Source organism: Bombina bombina, chromosome 5, assembly GCF_027579735.1.
Source record: "Bombina bombina isolate aBomBom1 chromosome 5, aBomBom1.pri, whole genome shotgun sequence".
NCBI lineage: Eukaryota > Metazoa > Chordata > Amphibia > Anura > Bombinatoridae > Bombina > Bombina bombina.
In genome coordinates, this window is record NC_069503.1 from 162,044,779 (window position 1) to 162,064,168 (window position 19,390).

A 19,390-nucleotide genomic window follows, 5' to 3' on the forward strand; every position below is an offset into this window, starting at 1 on the left:
GGAACAAAATTACCCAGGAGGTATAACCTGGGCATCTGCACAATAATGACATTTATCAAATGATAGAGAAAGCTTGGGATCTGCTTCCATACACCGAGATTACGAGTTTTGCGATAACAGGGGTGCGTTGCTAACGAGCCTTTTTGTAACGCTCCCTTAAGACAACGCTGGTATTACAGGATTTTTTAAACCCGGCGTTAGCCGCAAAAAGGTGAGTGTAGAGCAAAATTTAGCTCCACATCTCACCTCAATACCAGCATTGCTTACGGTAGCGGTAAGCTGGCTAAACGTGCTCGTGCACAATTTCCCCATAGGAAACAATGGGGCTGAGCCGGCTGAAAAAAAACAAACACCTGCAAAAAAGCAGCGTTCAGCTCCTAACGCAGCCCCATTGATTCCTATGGGGAAATGAATTTTATGTCTACACCTAACATGATCCCCGAGTCTAAACACCCCTAATCTTACACTTATTAACCCCTAATCTGCCCCCGAACGTCGCTGCAATCTACCTACATTTATTAACCCCTAATCTGCCGCCGCCAACGTCGCCACCACTATAATAAAGTTACTAACCCCTAACTACAATTAAATAAATTATTCCTATTTAAAACTAAATACTTACCTATAAAATAACTAATAGTTACATTGTAGCTATTTTAGGAAAAAAACGAAAATTACAAGATTTTTAAACTAATTACACCTAATCTAATCCCCCTAATAAAATAAAAAAGCCCCCCCCCCAAAAAAAATACCTACCCGATACTAAATTACAAATAGCCCTTAAAAGGGCCTTTTGCAGGGCATTGCCCCAAAGTAATCAGCTCTTTTACCTGTAAAAAAAAATACAATACCTCCCCAACATTAAAACCCACCACCCACACACCCAACCCTACTCTAAAACCCACCCAATGCCCCCTTAATAAAACCTAACACTACACTACCCCCTTGAAGATCACCCTACCTTGAGCCGTCTTCACCCAGCCGGGCACAAGTGGACCTCCAGAGGGGCAGATGTCTTCATCTGATCCGGGCAGAAGAGGTCCTCCAAGTGGCAGAAGTCTTCATCCAGACGGCATCTTCTATCTTCATCCATCCGGAGCGGAGCGAGTCCATCTTCAATCCAGCCGACACGGAGCATCCATTTCAAACGAAGTCCAAGCGAAGAATGAAGATTCCTTTAAATGATGTAATCCAAGATGGCATCCCTTGAATTCCGATTGGCTAATAGGATTCTATCAGCCAATCGGAATTAAGGTAGGAAAAATCCTATTGGCAGAAGCAATCAGCCAATAGAATTGAGCTTGAATTCTATTGGCTGATTTGAACAGCCAATAGAATGCGAGCTCAATCCTATTGGCTGATTGGATCAGCCAATAGGATTGAACTTCAATCCTATTGGCTGATCCAATCAGCCAATATGATTTTTTCTACCTTAATTCTGATTGGCTGCTAGAATCCTATCAGCCAATCGGAATTCAAGGGACGCCATCTTGGATGACGTCATTTAAAGGAACCTTCATTCTTCGCTTTGACTTCGTTTGAAGAGGATGCTCCGTGTCGGCTGGATTGAAAATGGACCCGTTCCGGATGGATGAAGATAGAAGATGCCGCCTGGTTGAAGCCTTCTGTCTGGAGTTCCTCTTCTGCTCGGATCGGATGAAAACTTCTGCCCCTCTGGAGGGCCACTTGTGCCCGGCTGGGTGAAGACGTCTCAAGGTAGGGTGATCTTCAAGGGAGTAGTGTTAGGTTTTATTAAGGGGGGATTGGGTGGGTTTTAGAGTAGGGTTGGGTGTGTGGGTGGTGGGTTTTAATGTTGGGGGGGTATTGTATTTTTTTTTTACAGATAAAAGAGCTGATTACTTTGGGGCAATGCCCCGCAAAAGGCCCTTTTAAGGGCTATTTGTGATTTAGTATAGGGTAGGGATTTTTATTATTTTGGGGGGCTTTTTTATTTTATTAGGGGGATTAGAGTAGGTGTAATTAGTTTTAAAAAATTTTAATTATTTTTTTATTTTCTGTAATTTAGTGTTTGTTGTTTTTCGTACTTTAGTTTATTTAATTTAATTGTAGGTAGTTTAGGTAATTAATTTAATGATAGTGTAGTGTTAGGTGTAATTGTAATTTAGGTTAGGATTTATTTTACAGGTAAATTTGTCTTTATTTTAACCAGGTAGCTATTAAATAGTTAATAACTATTTAATAACTATTGTACCTAGTTAAAATAAATACAAAGTTGCCTGTAAAATAAATATAAACCCTAAGCTAGCTACAATGTAACTATTAGTTATATTGTAGCTATCTTATGGTTTATTTTACAGGTAAGTATTTAGTTTTAAATAGGAATAATTTAGTTAATTGTAGTAATTTTATTTAGATTATTTTAAATTATATTTAAGTTAGGGGGGTTAGGTTTAGACTTAGGTTTAGGGGTTAATACCTTTAATATAGTAGCGGCGACATTGGGGGTGGCGGATTAGGGGTTAATAAATGTAGATAGGTGTCGGCGATGTTAGGGACGGCAGATCAGGGGTTAATAAAATGTAACTAGTGTTTGCGAGGCGGGAGTGCGGCAGTTTAGGGGTTAATATATTTAATAAAGTAGCGGCGATGTCCCGTCAGCAGATTAGGGGTTACATTTTTAATTTAAGTGTTTCCGATGTGGGGGGGCCTCGGTTTAGGGGTTAATAGGTAGTTTATGGGTGTTAGTGTACTTTGTAGCACTATAGTTAAGAGTTTTATGTTACGGCATTAGCTTTTAAATGCGGTAGGAGTCTTGACAGGAGAGGGTCTACCACTCACTTCTTCCAAGACTCGTAATAATGGCGTTATGCAAGTCCCATTGAAAAGATAGGATACGCAATTTACGTAAGGGGATTTACGGTAAGCTTGAGTCGCAGAAGAAAAGTGAGCGGTAGACCCTCTCCTGCCAGACTCGTAATACCAGCGGGCGTTAAAAAGCAGCATTGGGACCTTTCAACGCTGCTTTTTAAGGCTAACGCAAGACTCGTAATCTAGCCGATAGTAAATAAAATAGTCCTTTATTTCCCTTATACTCTAATTTCAATATAAACAATTTGAATAAAATTCTAAGCATAGATAAATAATTATTAAAACCGGCACCCATACACCCCAGTCATGCGGGAGAGACTCACCCAACCGGTAACCAAGAATCCAATCCACACCAGCAGATAAATCCTGTTCAAACTGCAGATCCTAGAAAGTTGCAAACATCAAAGAGAAGCGTCAGGCAGGAAAAACGATCTAATGCCAGAAAATCTGGTCTGTCTCCTTGAAAATCCGACTTCCAAACAGCGGGCTAGAAACAAACTGTTCAGCACTCAGGAAGTAACAGAGTGGTCTGGTCACACGATCGCAAATTTAAAAGTAAGGTGCGGTCCAACAACTTTTTCAAAGAGATATTACCCAAACTAAATAAAAGGTAAACTTGTACAAACAAATCCCCATAGCTAAAATAAAAAAGCCTTCATATGACAGAACAGTGCCCTGAACTGCTGCCCAATAAATCCCCAAACTTGAAAAGGGATATTCAGTCCCATAAGGATCCACATTGTTCTTTAAGTATCCTTTTTTCCCTCTTTTTTAAACAAGGAACTCATAAGTGCTGTAAACAGAGTAACCAACCCTGGTTTTCTATATAGGGGTAGCAAATACGTTGGAAGGTAAGCAAAGTCCACCTCGCCGTCTTCCAACTGCTAAAAGCCACCATTACTCTTACTAAAGAGAATTACATGGACACAGCATAACCCCAATCCTTGCTTGCAGGGAAAAGTACCCATTTAAAGATTAATAACTTGATTTCTTTAGACACATCACACATCGCCTACAATGTTACACAGGCAAAGAATAACTGGGGATTGTAGGTAGTGGGAGGATACTTGAAGCTTTGCTGGTTTTTTTTTGCCTCCACCTGATGGTCAGGAGTTGAATTCCCACTAGTAATTGAATGGATTCGTGGACTCTCCATGCCATTGGAAAGAAAAACTGATTCATTATAGTTTATGACTGTCATATATTTCCTAATAAACTTATATGATGTGAGGAATTTAACTTTTGCCATAATTCTCTGAAATTGTCAGCATCCAAAACACTTAATTGCAACTGTGAATGAAAATTGTGATTGTATTGTATGTGTGATAGTGTTTTATAAGTTAAAAGGTCGATCTGGTCACTATTTTAACATTTTAATGAAATTCGGAAATGGGAATGTGTTCATTAAAATGTGAACTGAGCATGTGTTACACTGACAGCCCCCCCCGAAAAAAGTTGGTTAAAAATGTGGAGCTTTAAAAGGTATATGTTCCTGAAGAATAGTTTAAGAAAAATCATGTAAAAACTGTTTTTTTTTTTTAATTATGTTAAGTAAACCACTTAACGATTAGTGCCATACCCTGTGTGTCCTGGACCATTATCGCAGGGACAGGGTGTCTTTCCATGCCTGTAAAGCATGCCTCCGTTCATGAGATTTTTGCTGTGATCAGCATGTTACCAGCAGCAGTACAGTAACTGTCAAAAATAACAGGTACTTTGTAAACAATCACTGTGACAGACAGTCACAGTGATTGTATATTAGAAATTGAGCCTAGATACTAGCATGCCCCAGTGCATGCTGGTATCAGACTAAGGGTGAGATTACATATACAGCGTAGGTTTCAGCACAAGCGCTGAAACCCCCGTTGCATGTAAGTTCACCTTGCACATTGGGTGAATCACATAAAGTGTGCCGGCAGATGACATAATGCCCTAAGTCGGATAAACTGGCGAGGTTCAGAAATGTTAGTAAATACACATTTCTGGATTCACCAGTGACTTACGGCAGTATAGGAACTGCCGGTGCCTATGTTTTAAACAAAATCCCATGTAAAAATCTAACCCAGCTAAAAAAATAAACCGACACGTCAAAACCCCTATATCTGCCATCCCCCCACATCGCAACTAAACTAAAACTAAAAGTATTAACCCCTAAACCGCCATGGCCGCACATCGCAATCTAACTAATACAAGTATTAACCCCTAAACCGCCAACCCCCCACATCGCAATCTAACTAATTACATTATTAACCCCTAATCTGCCAACCCCCCACAACGCAAACTACCTAATAAACGACTATATTACGAGTTTTGCGGTAAGAGCTGCTCGGTGCTAACTTGCAAGTTATTTGCACCGCTAACCTCCCTACAGCGCTGCTATTACAGGTTTACGAAATCCCGGCGTTAGCAGGCAAGAAGTGAGCGTTGAGCAAAATTGAGCTCCATACCGCACTCCAATACCAGCGCCGCGGTGAGCTGGTTTTACACACTCGTGCGCGATTTCCCCATAGACATCAATGAAAAAAAAAGCCTAACACCTGCAATAAAGGAGCGTAAAGATCCGTAAAGCAGCCCCATTAATTCCTATGGGGAAACAAAAGTTATGTTTACACCTAACACCCTAACATAAACCCCGAGTCTAAACACCCCTAATCTGCCGCCCCCGACATCGCCGACACTTACATTACATTTATTAACCCCTAATCTCCCTCTCTCGACATCGCCGACACCTACCTACACCTATTAACCCCCTAATCTGCCACCCCCAATGTCGCCGCCACCTACATTAAAGTTATTAACCCCTAATCTGTCACTCCTGCCTCCACCTACATTATACTTATTAACCCCTAATCTGCCACCCCGCCGCCACCTACAGTACACTTATTAACCCCTAATCTGCCGTACCCAACGTCACCGCCACTATACTAAAGTTATAAACCCCTAAACCTAACCCTAACACCCCCTACTTTAATATAATTAAAATAAATCTAATAGTTACATTGTAGCTAGCTTAGGTTTTATTTTTATTTTAAAGGTAAGTTTGTATTTATTTTAACTGGGTAGACTAGTTAGTAAATAGTTATTAACTATTTAATAACTACCTAGCTAAAATAAATACAAAGTTACCTGTAAAATAAAACCTAACCTTTCTTACACTAACACCTAACATTACACTACAATTAAATAAATTACATTAATTAAATACAATTAAATAAATTACAAAAAAACAAACACTAAATTACACAAAGTAAAAAAGAAATGATCAAATATTTAAACTAATTACACCTAATCTAATAGCTCTATCAAAATAAAAAAGCCCCTCTAAAATTTAAAAAAAACCCTAGCCTACAATAAACTACCAATAGACCTTAAAAGGGCCTTTTGCGGGACATTGCCCCAAAGAAATCAGCTCTTTTACCTGTAAAAAAAAAATACAAACAATTCCCCAACAGTGAAACCCACCACCCACACAACTAAACCCCCCAAATAAAATCCTAACTAAAAAACCTAAGCTCCCCATTGCCCTGAAAAGGTCATTTGGATAGGCATTACCCTTAAAAGGGCATTTAGCTATTTTTTTGTGCCCAAAACCCCTAATCTAAAAATAAAACCCACCAATAAACCCTTAAAAAAAAACCTAACACTAACCCCCGAAGATCCACTTACAGTTTTTGAAGACCCGACATCCATCCTCAACGAAGCGGCAGATGTCCTCATCGAAACCAGCAGAAGTCTTCATCCAAGCGGGCCGAAGTCTTCATCCAATCCGGCAGAAGTCTTCATCCAGACGGCATCTTCTATCTTCATCCATCCAGCGTGGAGCGGCTCCATCTTCAAGCATCTTCTTCTTTCCACGGCGACTGAAGAATGAAGGTTCCTTTAAGTGACATCATCCAAGATGGCGTCCCTTGAATTCTGATTATTGCAGAATTTTCCGAATCGAACCGAATCGAATCGATTCGTAAATTCGGATGGCCATTGGGATTACACAAGTATTATACAGTATGTTAGGTTAACACCTAATATACAGTATAATACTAGTCTAATCCCACCTAACACTTACCGAATTTCCGAACTGAATCGAGCCGAATTGAACCGAATCCAGCCGAATTTCTTCGAATCCGAATGAATCCGAAACGAATCCGAAACGAATCGATTAAAAATTTTCCGAATTCGAATCGATCCGAACCGAACTTCGAAAAATTCCGAATCGATCCGAACCGAACCGAATTTTTTCGCCATGCACATGTCTAATGAGGACTTCTTGCCGCTTCATTGAGGATGGATGTCGGGTCTTCAAAAACAGTAAGTGGATCTTTGGGGGTTAGTGTTAGGTTTTTTTAAGGGTTTATTGGGTGGGTTTTATTTTTAGATTAGGGGTTTTGGGCACCGAAAAAGAGCTAAATGCCCTTTTAAGGGCAATGACTATCCAAATGCCCTTTTCAGGGCAATGGGGAGCTTAAGTTTTGTTAGTTAGGATTTTATTTGGGGATTTGTTGTGTGGGTGGTGGGTTTTACTGTTGGGGGGTTGTTTGTATTTCTATTTACAGGTAAAAGAGTTGATTTCTTTGGGGCAATGCCCCGCAAAAGGCCCTTTTAAGGGCTATTGGTAGTTTAGTTTAGGCTAGGTTTTTTTATTTGGGGGTTATTTTGATAGGGCTATTAGATTAGGTGTAATTAGTTTAAATATCTGATAATTTATTTTTTATTTTGTGTAATTTAGTGTTGTTTGGATTTAATTAATGTAATTTATTTAATTGTAGTGTAAGGTTAGGTGTTAGTGTAACTCAGGTTAGGTTTTATTTTACAGGTAAATTTGTATTTATTTAAGCTAGGTAGCTAGTAAGTAGTTAATAACTATTTACTAACTAGTCTACCTAGTTAAAATAAATACAAACTTAGCTGTAAAATAAAAATAAAACCTAAGATAGATACAAACTTAGGGTTTATTTTATAGGTACGTATTTAGTTTTAAATAGGAATTATTCAGTTAATGATAGGAATTTCTTATTAGATTTATTTTAATTATATTAAAGTAGGGGGTGTTAGGGTTAGACTTAGGGTTAGGTTTAGGGGTTAATAACTTTAGTATAGTGGCGGCGACATTGGGGAGGCAGATTAGGGGTTAGTAATATTTAACTAGTGTTTGCGATGCGGGAGTATGGCGGTTTAGGGGTTAATTTGTTTATTATAGCAGCGGCGATGTCCGGAGCGGTAGATTAGGGGTTAATATTTTTATTACAGTGTTTGCAATGCGGGAGTTTCTCAGTTTAGGGGTTAATAGGTAGTTTATGGGTGTTAGTGTACTTTTTAGCACTTTAGTTATGAGTTTTATGTTACGGCGTTGTAGCATAAAACCCATAACTACTGACTTTCAGTTTACAGTATGGATCTTGACGGTATTGGCTGTATCGCTCATTTTTTGGCCTCCCAGACAAACTTGTAATACCAGCGCTGTGTAAGTACCATTAAAAAAGGACTTTTTGAAAGCTGCGGTAGTTACGTTGCGTTCCGGCCAAAAAAGTGTGCGGTGCAGCTAAACCTGCAAGACTCGTAAAACCAGCGGTAGTGAAAAAGAGCCTTAACGCTGCTTTTTCACTCATACCGCAAAACTCGTAATCTAGTCGAAAGTTATTAACCCCTAATCCACCATTCAGAATAAAAACACCCCCTAATCTAACAGTAAACTACCAATAGCCCTTGAAAGGGCCTTTGGTAGGGCATTGCCCTAAAGAAAACAGCTCTTTTATGAAAACAAATGCAAAATTCCCCCTAACAGTACAATCCCCTCCCACCTAACACCCCAAAATAAAAAATATCTAACTAAAAAGGGCAACCCATTGCCCTTAAAGGGGCATTTGTAAGGGCAATCAGTTCTTTTAGTGCCCATGAAAATAAAATAATCCCTAATCTAAAAAAAATAACAACACAAAAAAACCCAAAAAAAAACCACTAACCCTAAAAAATGTACTCACCATTCCTGACGTCTAGACATCCATCTTCTTCCAGGCGGCAAAAAGTCTATTTTAAGTGTATTTTTTTTTCATAAAAGAGCTGTTTTCTTTAGGGAAATTCCCTACACAAGGACTCTTGGCAGTTTGTTAGATTAGGGGGTGTTTTTATTTTGGGGTGGCTTTGTTTTTAAGGGGGTATTCGATTAGGAATAACTTTTTTTATTTTGGATAACATACGGCTAGATTACGAGTTGTGCATTAGGCTTAAAAAGCAGCGTTGGCCGGGCCCAACGCTGCTTTTTAACTCCCAGTGGTTATACGAGTCCTGCAGGTACAGGTGTACCGCTCACTTTTTTGGCTAGACTTCGAAATACCGCAAATCCACTTACGTAAATTGCGTATCCTATTTTTTAATGGGACTTGCATAGCGCCGGTATTACAAGTCTGCCAAAAAGTGAGCGGTAGACCCTATCCTGTCAAGCCTGGTACCGCATTTAAAAGTTTAGATTAGATTAGGTGTAATTAGTTTAAAAATCTTGTAATTTGTTTATTATTTTCTGTAATTTAGTGGGGTTTTTTGTTGTACTTTAGATCATTTTATTTAATTGATTTAATTGTATTTAATTTAGGGAATTTATTTAATTATAGTGTAGTGTTAGGTGTAATTGTAACTTAGGTTAGGTTTTATTTTACAGGTACTTTTGTATTTATTTTAGCTAGGTAGTTATTAAATAGTTAATAACTATTTAATAACTATTCTACCTAGTTAAAATAAATACAAACTTGCCTGTAAAATAAAAATAAACCCTAAGCTAGCTACAATGTAACTATTAGTTATATTGTAGCTAGCTTAGGGTTTATTTTAAAGGTAAGTATTTAGTTTTAAATAGGAATAATTTAATTAATGATAGTAATTTTATTTAAATTTATTTAAATTATATTTGAGTTAGGGGGGGTTAGGGTTAGACTTAGCGTTAGGGGTTAATACATTTATTAGAGTAGCAGTGAGGTCCGGTCGGCAGATTAGGGGTTAATACTTGAAGTTAGGTGTCAGTGATGTTAGGGAGGGCAGATTAGGGGTTAATACTATTTATTATAGGGTTATTGAGGCGGGAGTGAGGCGGATTAGGGGTTAATAACTTTATTATAGTAGCGGTGAGGTCCGGTCGGCAGATTAGGGGTTAATAATTGTAGGTAGGTGGCGGCGACGTTGGGGGGGGCAGATTAGGGGGTAATAAATATAATATAGGGGTCGGCGGTGTTAGGGGCAGCAGATTAGTGGTACATAGGGATAATGTAGGTTGCGGCGGTGTATGGAGCGGCAGATTAGGGGTTAATAATAAAATGCAGGGGTCAGCGATAGCAGCCCCATTAATTCCTATGGGGAAACAAAAGTTATGTTTACACCTAACACCCTAACATAAACCCCGAGTCTAAACACCCCTAATCTGCCGCCCCCGACATCGCCGACACTTACATTACATTTATTAACCCCTAATCTCCCTCTCTCGACATCGCCGACACCTACCTACACCTATTAACCCCCTAATCTGCCACCCCCAATGTCGCCGCCACCTACATTAAAGTTATTAACCCCTAATCTGTCACTCCTGCCTCCACCTACATTATACTTATTAACCCCTAATCTGCCACCCCGCCGCCACCTACAGTACACTTATTAACCCCTAATCTGCCGTACCCAACGTCACCGCCACTATACTAAAGTTATAAACCCCTAAACCTAACCCTAACACCCCCTACTTTAATATAATTAAAATAAATCTAATAGTTACATTGTAGCTAGCTTAGGTTTTATTTTTATTTTAAAGGTAAGTTTGTATTTATTTTAACTGGGTAGACTAGTTAGTAAATAGTTATTAACTATTTAATAACTACCTAGCTAAAATAAATACAAAGTTACCTGTAAAATAAAACCTAACCTTTCTTACACTAACACCTAACATTACACTACAATTAAATAAATTACATTAATTAAATACAATTAAATAAATTACAAAAAAACAAACACTAAATTACACAAAGTAAAAAAGAAATGATCAAATATTTAAACTAATTACACCTAATCTAATAGCTCTATCAAAATAAAAAAGCCCCTCTAAAATTTAAAAAAAACCCTAGCCTACAATAAACTACCAATAGACCTTAAAAGGGCCTTTTGCGGGACATTGCCCCAAAGAAATCAGCTCTTTTACCTGTAAAAAAAAAATACAAACAATTCCCCAACAGTGAAACCCACCACCCACACAACTAAACCCCCCAAATAAAATCCTAACTAAAAAACCTAAGCTCCCCATTGCCCTGAAAAGGTCATTTGGATAGGCATTACCCTTAAAAGGGCATTTAGCTATTTTTTTGTGCCCAAAACCCCTAATCTAAAAATAAAACCCACCAATAAACCCTTAAAAAAAACCTAACACTAACCCCCGAAGATCCACTTACAGTTTTTGAAGACCCGACATCCATCCTCAACGAAGCGGCAGATGTCCTCATCGAAACCAGCAGAAGTCTTCATCCAAGCGGGCCGAAGTCTTCATCCAATCCGGCAGAAGTCTTCAACCAGACGGCATCTTCTATCTTCATCCATCCAGCGTGGAGCGGCTCCATCTTCAAGCATCTTCTTCTTTCCACGGCGACTGAAGAATGAAGGTTCCTTTAAGTGACATCATCCAAGATGGCGTCCCTTGAATTCTGATTATTGCAGAATTTTCCGAATCGAACCGAATCGAATCGATTCGTAAATTCGGATGGCCATTGGGATTACACAAGTATTATACAGTATGTTAGGTTAACACCTAATATACAGTATAATACTAGTCTAATCCCACCTAACACTTACCGAATTTCCGAACTGAATCGAGCCGAATTGAACCGAATCCAGCCGAATTTCTTCGAATCCGAATGAATCCGAAACGAATCAGAAACGAATCGATTAAAAATTTTCCGAATTCGAATCGATCCGAACCGAACTTCGAAAAATTCCGAATCGATCCGAACCGAACCGAATTTTTTCGCCATGCACATGTCTAATGAGGACTTCTTGCCGCTTCATTGAGGATGGATGTCGGGTCTTCAAAAACAGTAAGTGGATCTTTGGGGGTTAGTGTTAGGTTTTTTTAAGGGTTTATTGGGTGGGTTTTATTTTTAGATTAGGGGTTTTGGGCACCGAAAAAGAGCTAAATGCCCTTTTAAGGGCAATGACTATCCAAATGCCCTTTTCAGGGCAATGGGGAGCTTAAGTTTTGTTAGTTAGGATTTTATTTGGGGATTTGTTGTGTGGGTGGTGGGTTTTACTGTTGGGGGGTTGTTTGTATTTCTATTTACAGGTAAAAGAGCTGATTTCTTTGGGGCAATGCCCCGCAAAAGGCCCTTTTAAGGGCTATTGGTAGTTTAGTTTAGGCTAGGTTTTTTTATTTGGGGGTTATTTTGATAGGGCTATTAGATTAGGTGTAATTAGTTTAAATATCTGATAATTTATTTTTTATTTTGTGTAATTTAGTGTTGTTTGGATTTAATTAATGTAATTTATTTAATTGTAGTGTAAGGTTAGGTGTTAGTGTAACTCAGGTTAGGTTTTATTTTACAGGTAAATTTGTATTTATTTAAGCTAGGTAGCTAGTAAGTAGTTAATAACTATTTACTAACTAGTCTACCTAGTTAAAATAAATACAAACTTAGCTGTAAAATAAAAATAAAACCTAAGATAGATACAAACTTAGGGTTTATTTTATAGGTACGTATTTAGTTTTAAATAGGAATTATTCAGTTAATGATAGGAATTTCTTATTAGATTTATTTTAATTATATTAAAGTAGGGGGTGTTAGGGTTAGACTTAGGGTTAGGTTTAGGGGTTAATAACTTTAGTATAGTGGCGGCGACATTGGGGAGGCAGATTAGGGGTTAGTAATATTTAACTAGTGTTTGCGATGCGGGAGTATGGCGGTTTAGGGGTTAATTTGTTTATTATAGCAGCGGCGATGTCCGGAGCGGTAGATTAGGGGTTAATATTTTTATTACAGTGTTTGCAATGCGGGAGTTTCTCAGTTTAGGGGTTAATAGGTAGTTTATGGGTGTTAGTGTACTTTTTAGCACTTTAGTTATGAGTTTTATGTTACGGCGTTGTAGCATAAAACCCATAACTACTGACTTTCAGTTTACAGTATGGATCTTGACGGTATTGGCTGTATCGCTCATTTTTTGGCCTCCCAGACAAACTTGTAATACCAGCGCTGTGTAAGTACCATTAAAAAAGGACTTTTTGAAAGCTGCGGTAGTTACGTTGCGTTCCGGCCAAAAAAGTGTGCGGTGCAGCTAAACCTGCAAGACTCGTAAAACCAGCGGTAGTGAAAAAGAGCCTTAACGCTGCTTTTTCACTCATACCGCAAAACTCGTAATCTAGTCGAAAGTTATTAACCCCTAATCCACCATTCAGAATAAAAACACCCCCTAATCTAACAGTAAACTACCAATAGCCCTTGAAAGGGCCTTTGGTAGGGCATTGCCCTAAAGAAAACAGCTCTTTTATGAAAACAAATGCAAAATTCCCCCTAACAGTACAATCCCCTCCCACCTAACACCCCAAAATAAAAAATATCTAACTAAAAAGGGCAACCCATTGCCCTTAAAGGGGCATTTGTAAGGGCAATCAGTTCTTTTAGTGCCCATGAAAATAAAATAATCCCTAATCTAAAAAAAATAACAACACAAAAAAACCCAAAAAAAAAACCACTAACCCTAAAAAATGTACTCACCATTCCTGACGTCTAGACATCCATCTTCTTCCAGGCGGCAAAAAGTCTATTTTAAGTGTATTTTTTTTTCATAAAAGAGCTGTTTTCTTTAGGGAAATTCCCTACACAAGGACTCTTGGCAGTTTGTTAGATTAGGGGGTGTTTTTATTTTGGGGTGGCTTTGTTTTTAAGGGGGTATTTGATTAGGAATAACTTTTTTTATTTTGGATAACATACGGCTAGATTACGAGTTGTGCATTAGGCTTAAAAAGCAGCGTTGGCCGGTCCCAACGCTGCTTTTTAACTCCCAGTGGTTATACGAGTCCTGCAGGTACAGGTGTACCGCTCACTTTTTTGGCTAGACTTCGAAATACCGCAAATCCACTTACGTAAATTGCGTATCCTATTTTTTAATGGGACTTGCATAGCGCCGGTATTACAAGTCTGCCAAAAAGTGAGCGGTAGACCCTATCCTGTCAAGCCTGGTACCGCATTTAAAAGTTTAGATTAGATTAGGTGTAATTAGTTTAAAAATCTTGTAATTTGTTTATTATTTTCTGTAATTTAGTGGGGTTTTTTGTTGTACTTTAGATCATTTTATTTAATTGATTTAATTGTATTTAATTTAGGGAATTTATTTAATTATAGTGTAGTGTTAGGTGTAATTGTAACTTAGGTTAGGTTTTATTTTACAGGTACTTTTGTATTTATTTTAGCTAGGTAGTTATTAAATAGTTAATAACTATTTAATAACTATTCTACCTAGTTAAAATAAATACAAACTTGCCTGTAAAATAAAAATAAACCCTAAGCTAGCTACAATGTAACTATTAGTTATATTGTAGCTAGCTTAGGGTTTATTTTAAAGGTAAGTATTTAGTTTTAAATAGGAATAATTTAATTAATGATAGTAATTTTATTTAAATTTATTTAAATTATATTTGAGTTAGGGGGGGTTAGGGTTAGACTTAGCGTTAGGGGTTAATACATTTATTAGAGTAGCAGTGAGGTCCGGTCGGCAGATTAGGGGTTAATACTTGAAGTTAGGTGTCAGTGATGTTAGGGAGGGCAGATTAGGGGTTAATACTATTTATTATAGGGTTATTGAGGCGGGAGTGAGGCGGATTAGGGGTTAATAACTTTATTATAGTAGCGGTGAGGTCCGGTCGGCAGATTAGGGGTTAATAATTGTAGGTAGGTGGCGGCGACGTTGGGGGGGGCAGATTAGGGGGTAATAAATATAATATAGGGGTCGGCGGTGTTAGGGGCAGCAGATTAGTGGTACATAGGGATAATGTAGGTTGCGGCGGTGTATGGAGCGGCAGATTAGGGGTTAATAATAAAATGCAGGGGTCAGCGATAGCGGGGGCAGCAGATTAGGGGTTAATAAGTGTAAGGTTAGGGGTGTTTAGACTCGGGGTACATGTTAGGGTGTTAGGTGCAGCCATAGGAAGTGTTTCCCCATAGGAAACAATGGGGCTGCGTTAGAAGCTGAACGCTGCTTTTTTGCAGGTGTTAGGTTTTTTTTCAGCTCAAACGGCCCCATTGTTTCCTATGGGGGAATCGTGCACGAGCACGTTTTTCAAGCTGGCCGCGTCCGTAAGCACCGCTGGTATTGAGAGTTGCAGTTGCGGTAAATTATGCTCTACGCTCCCTTTTTGGAGCCTAACACAGCCCTTCTGTGAACTCTAAATACCAGCGGTATTTAAAAGGTGCGGGGGGAAAAAAACACGCGTAGCTAACGCACCCCTTTGGCCGCAGAACTCTAAATCTAGCGGATATACTTTTGTGTAACAGTTGAACTGGTTGACTGCTAGTTAGCTTACAATCCAAGCATGACAAATTTTAGCATTAAACCAATAATACCATCCTTGTAGTATTTGGCCTATAATTGCTATAAATTACTTGGGAACATAGAAATATGGGGTGTTCTTAAAATCAGGACAACATACTGAGTTTATTTGCTGGTATTTTTCTATAGCTACACTAGTTTTGTAGAAATGGTTATAAAGAAAACTGCTAAAAAAAATTTTTATTTCCCTATGTTTCCCCATTTTTCAGTATTATAGGGAATTATATTTGGGAAATGTGTATGTTACTGGTATTAAGGCCCATATTAAACAATAAGCTGGCGGACAGGGGCGGACATCTTCAATATACTGCCTCATTTATCATCACTCCCAATGGCAAGTGTACAACATCACCCCCCCTGCTTGTACGCAGCCAATTGTGAGTGAGCAGGGGCTGTCAGTCTCCCTGGGGGGTTGAGATATGCCACGCAACAGTTGGCATAATGGGTTAGAAAGTTGGCATAATGGGTTATCTCTTGGCTTTTTGCATTTTGTGGTTCAATCTCAGACTTAGGGGCTAAATTATGATACTCTGTAGCGTATCATGTTCGCTAGACATAGCTGAATGTGGACATGCCAGACATCACTTCTTGTGAACTGCTTGTGCAATGCTGCCCCCCGCAGATTCACAGCCAATCGACCTCTAGCAGGGGGTGTGAATCAGCACGATCGTATAGGATCGGGTGGATTGATGTCCGTGGCCTCAGAGCAGGCGGACCAGTTAAGGAGGTCTTTAGACCGCTGCTTCATAACTGCTGTTTCCGGCGAGTCTGAAGGCTTGCACGGAAACAGGGGCATCAGGGGCCATTCGGCCCTTGATAAATCGGCCCCTTAGGATCTTATGATCTAAGAAGTCTCGTTAGTACTGTGACGTCCCTCAATTCATTTTAGAAACAGACTTTAGCTTCAGAAATGTTTATTTCACTATGAAAGTTTCTAGATGTGAAGGGGAGATGCCTACATTACAATATAAGGCCTAAAATTATACAAGACATTTACAGGAATAGAAAATAATGGGAATTTGGCATTTAGGAAGGGAAAAAAAACTCTCCTGGCAGATGACAAGTAATCCTTAGGGCATCATTTGGGCATTGTTTAAGTCTGATACATCATTTAAATAGACATTAAATTCTCATGCATACGAAAAAACACTATTTAAAGGGACAGTCTACATCAAAATTGTTCTTATTTAAAAAGATAGATGATCCCTTTATTACCCATTCCCTGTTTTTGCATAACCAACACAGTTATATTAATATGCTTTTTACCTCTGTGATTACCTTGTATCTAAGCCTTTGCAGACAGCCTCCTTATCTAAGTGCCTTTGACAGACATGCAGTGTAGTCAATCAGTGAAGACTCCTAAATAACTTCACGGGAGTGAGCACAATGTTATCTATATGACACACATGAACTAACACTGTCTAACTGTGAAAAACTTTCAAAATGCTCTGAGCTAAGAGGCGGTTTTCAACTGTTTAGAAATCAGTTTGAGCCTAGCTAGGTTTAGCTTTTCAAAAATACCACCAAGGAAACAATGCAAATTTGATGATAAAAGTAAATAGGAACGTTTTTTAAAATTGCATGCCCTATCTGATTCATGAAAGTTTAGTTTTGACTTTACTGTCCCTTTAAACAAGTTAAAATGGTCTGCATGAAAAAAGGTTAAAGGGATACCATTTTAGGTTCAGCACCCTGGATAGCGCTTGCTTATTGGTGGCTACATTTAGCCACCAATAAGCAAGCATAACCCAGGTTCTGAACCAAAAATGGGCCGGCTCCTAAGCTTTACATTCCTGCTTTTTAAATAAAGATAGCAAAAGAACAAAGAAAATTTGATAATAGGAGTAAATTAGAAAGTTTCTTAAAATTGCATGCTTTATCTGAATCATTACAGAAACAAGATTGGGTTTAGTATCCATTTAAGTTAAAGAGACACTTTATTAAAAAAAAATAAAAAAAAAATACCCAAATAAAAGAACAGTATTTAAAGGGACATGCAACCCAAAATGTTTCCTTCATGATTCAGACTGAGCATACAATTTTTTTTCAAAAGTTTCCCATTTACTTCTGTTATCAAATTGACTTAATTCTCATGTTATTCTTCGATGAAGCGATACCTAGATATGCTTTTGCTAATGTATAACATTCTTGCAAAACTTCTGCCATATAGTGCTGCAGACATGTGCACACTCTGGAGCTTCTTTTCAACAAAGGATACCAAGAAAACAAATAGAATTTAATTTAAAAAAAGTAAATTAGAAAGTTGTTTAAAATTGTATGTTCTATCTGAATCATAAAAGAGAATTGTTGACATTGTTCTACCTGAAACAATATGAAGTAAAAGTTGTTAAAGTTTAAATTCAAGCTATTTTGCCAATAACTGTTGTTTACCTCCAACTTATGCTCATTGGATAATTAATTGGATAATTAATTAATTCATGAAAAAAATCAGCATGTTTAGACCCTGCATTTCATATGGATGAGAAAGAATTTTGGAGTACAGTGCACTTTTTATTTTGATGCTAATAGAATATACTTATTATGAAATAGAAAGTACGTCAGTGCAATAGTAGTCTGTGGGCTACAAAAGTAAAGTTCCCAGAGCACTATTGGTGGAAAGTGACATTACCAAAAGCCTAAAACGAAAGATGTTTTTTTGTGTTGGGTTCTGTTATATTTTGGGTTTATGTGGGCGGGGCCTATTTCTGTCTGTGGGTTCATGTTAAAGGCACAGTATACACCAATTTTCATATAACTGCATGTAATAGACACTACTGTAAAGAAGAATATGCACAGATACTGATATAAAAATCCAGTTTTAGCACTGTTGCCTAGGTTAGTCTGGGACATCCATTGAAAGGGGCTGGGTAAACGAAAAGTGCAGACACTCCCCAGCAGATAACAAAAACAGGAGCCTGCAGTAGTCTGTAAACGTGCGTATACATCTGACACTGTAGGGCTTGGTTAGGTATCTGAAAACCAGCACAATGTTCTAAAAAAAAAGCAAAACTATACATTTTTATAAAAATACTACCAGATGGGCTATATAAATGGATCATCTACAAAACATTTATGCAAAGAAAAATCTAGTGTACAATTTTTACCTCAGTCTAAGGCAGGGGTTTTCAACTCCAGTTCTCAGGCCTCACTAACAGGCCAGATTTTCAGGATATCTGAACTGGAGCACAGGGGAAATAATCAGCTGATTAGTAAACATGTTTATTGTTAGGGAGGCGCGAGAACAGGTTTGAAAACCCCTGGTCGGGCGAATATCCATTTTACAGAACATATAATACATTTTAAAATGCAACAAATGAAATGAATAAAATAGAAATAAAAAATAATTTCTTCTGAATCTAGGAACAAATATTTAGGTGTCTTGTGACTTGTTTATAATTTGTTTTTAGGGCCTCCTTATATGCAGGTGACAATAGAGGATGTCCACACGAACTGCGGTGACATCGCCAGATTTGATGCAGTGATAGACGGATCCCCTCCCCTGAATATCTCTTGGTACAAGGTGAGCAAATGTGCAATGTACTTTTCGCGGTACGTTTCCATTATCTAAACGCCAGCCACCGGGGGGCACAATTATATAATATAATTCTATTGATAATATATAATAATAACATACAGGCGTAACTCTTTTTATTGTGCTTCGCTTTATTGCATTTCACAGAAATTGTGTTTTTTACAAATTGAAGGTTTGTGGCAACCCTGTGTCAAGCAAGTTTACACATATTTGAAAACGAGAGAAATCTCAATGTATCGTTCCTGGTAAAATATTTTATAAATAAATATACACATAAAGACACATATAAACACATAACTACACACACAATATATATATATATATATATATATATATATATATATACACAGTATATATATACACAGCAGGCCAGCACTCACGGTTAACATTTCATCCACCCAGGGTACTTCCAAATCCAAAGTATTGATAGTAGTAAAGAAAAGGGATGCACTCGCCAGGATTTTCAAAGTTTGA

At 38.1% G+C, this 19,390-nt stretch overlaps 1 protein-coding gene across 1 annotated transcript in view; it reads left to right on the forward strand.

Annotated features, from left to right (window-relative positions):
* Positions 1-19,390, forward strand: part of OBSCN (obscurin, cytoskeletal calmodulin and titin-interacting RhoGEF) — a 937,038-nt gene that overhangs the window by 677,216 nt on the left and 240,432 nt on the right. Inside the window, 1 exon segment of the mRNA XM_053713767.1 lies at positions 18,792-18,904. Coding sequence (XP_053569742.1) covers positions 18,792-18,904 — 113 coding nt within the window.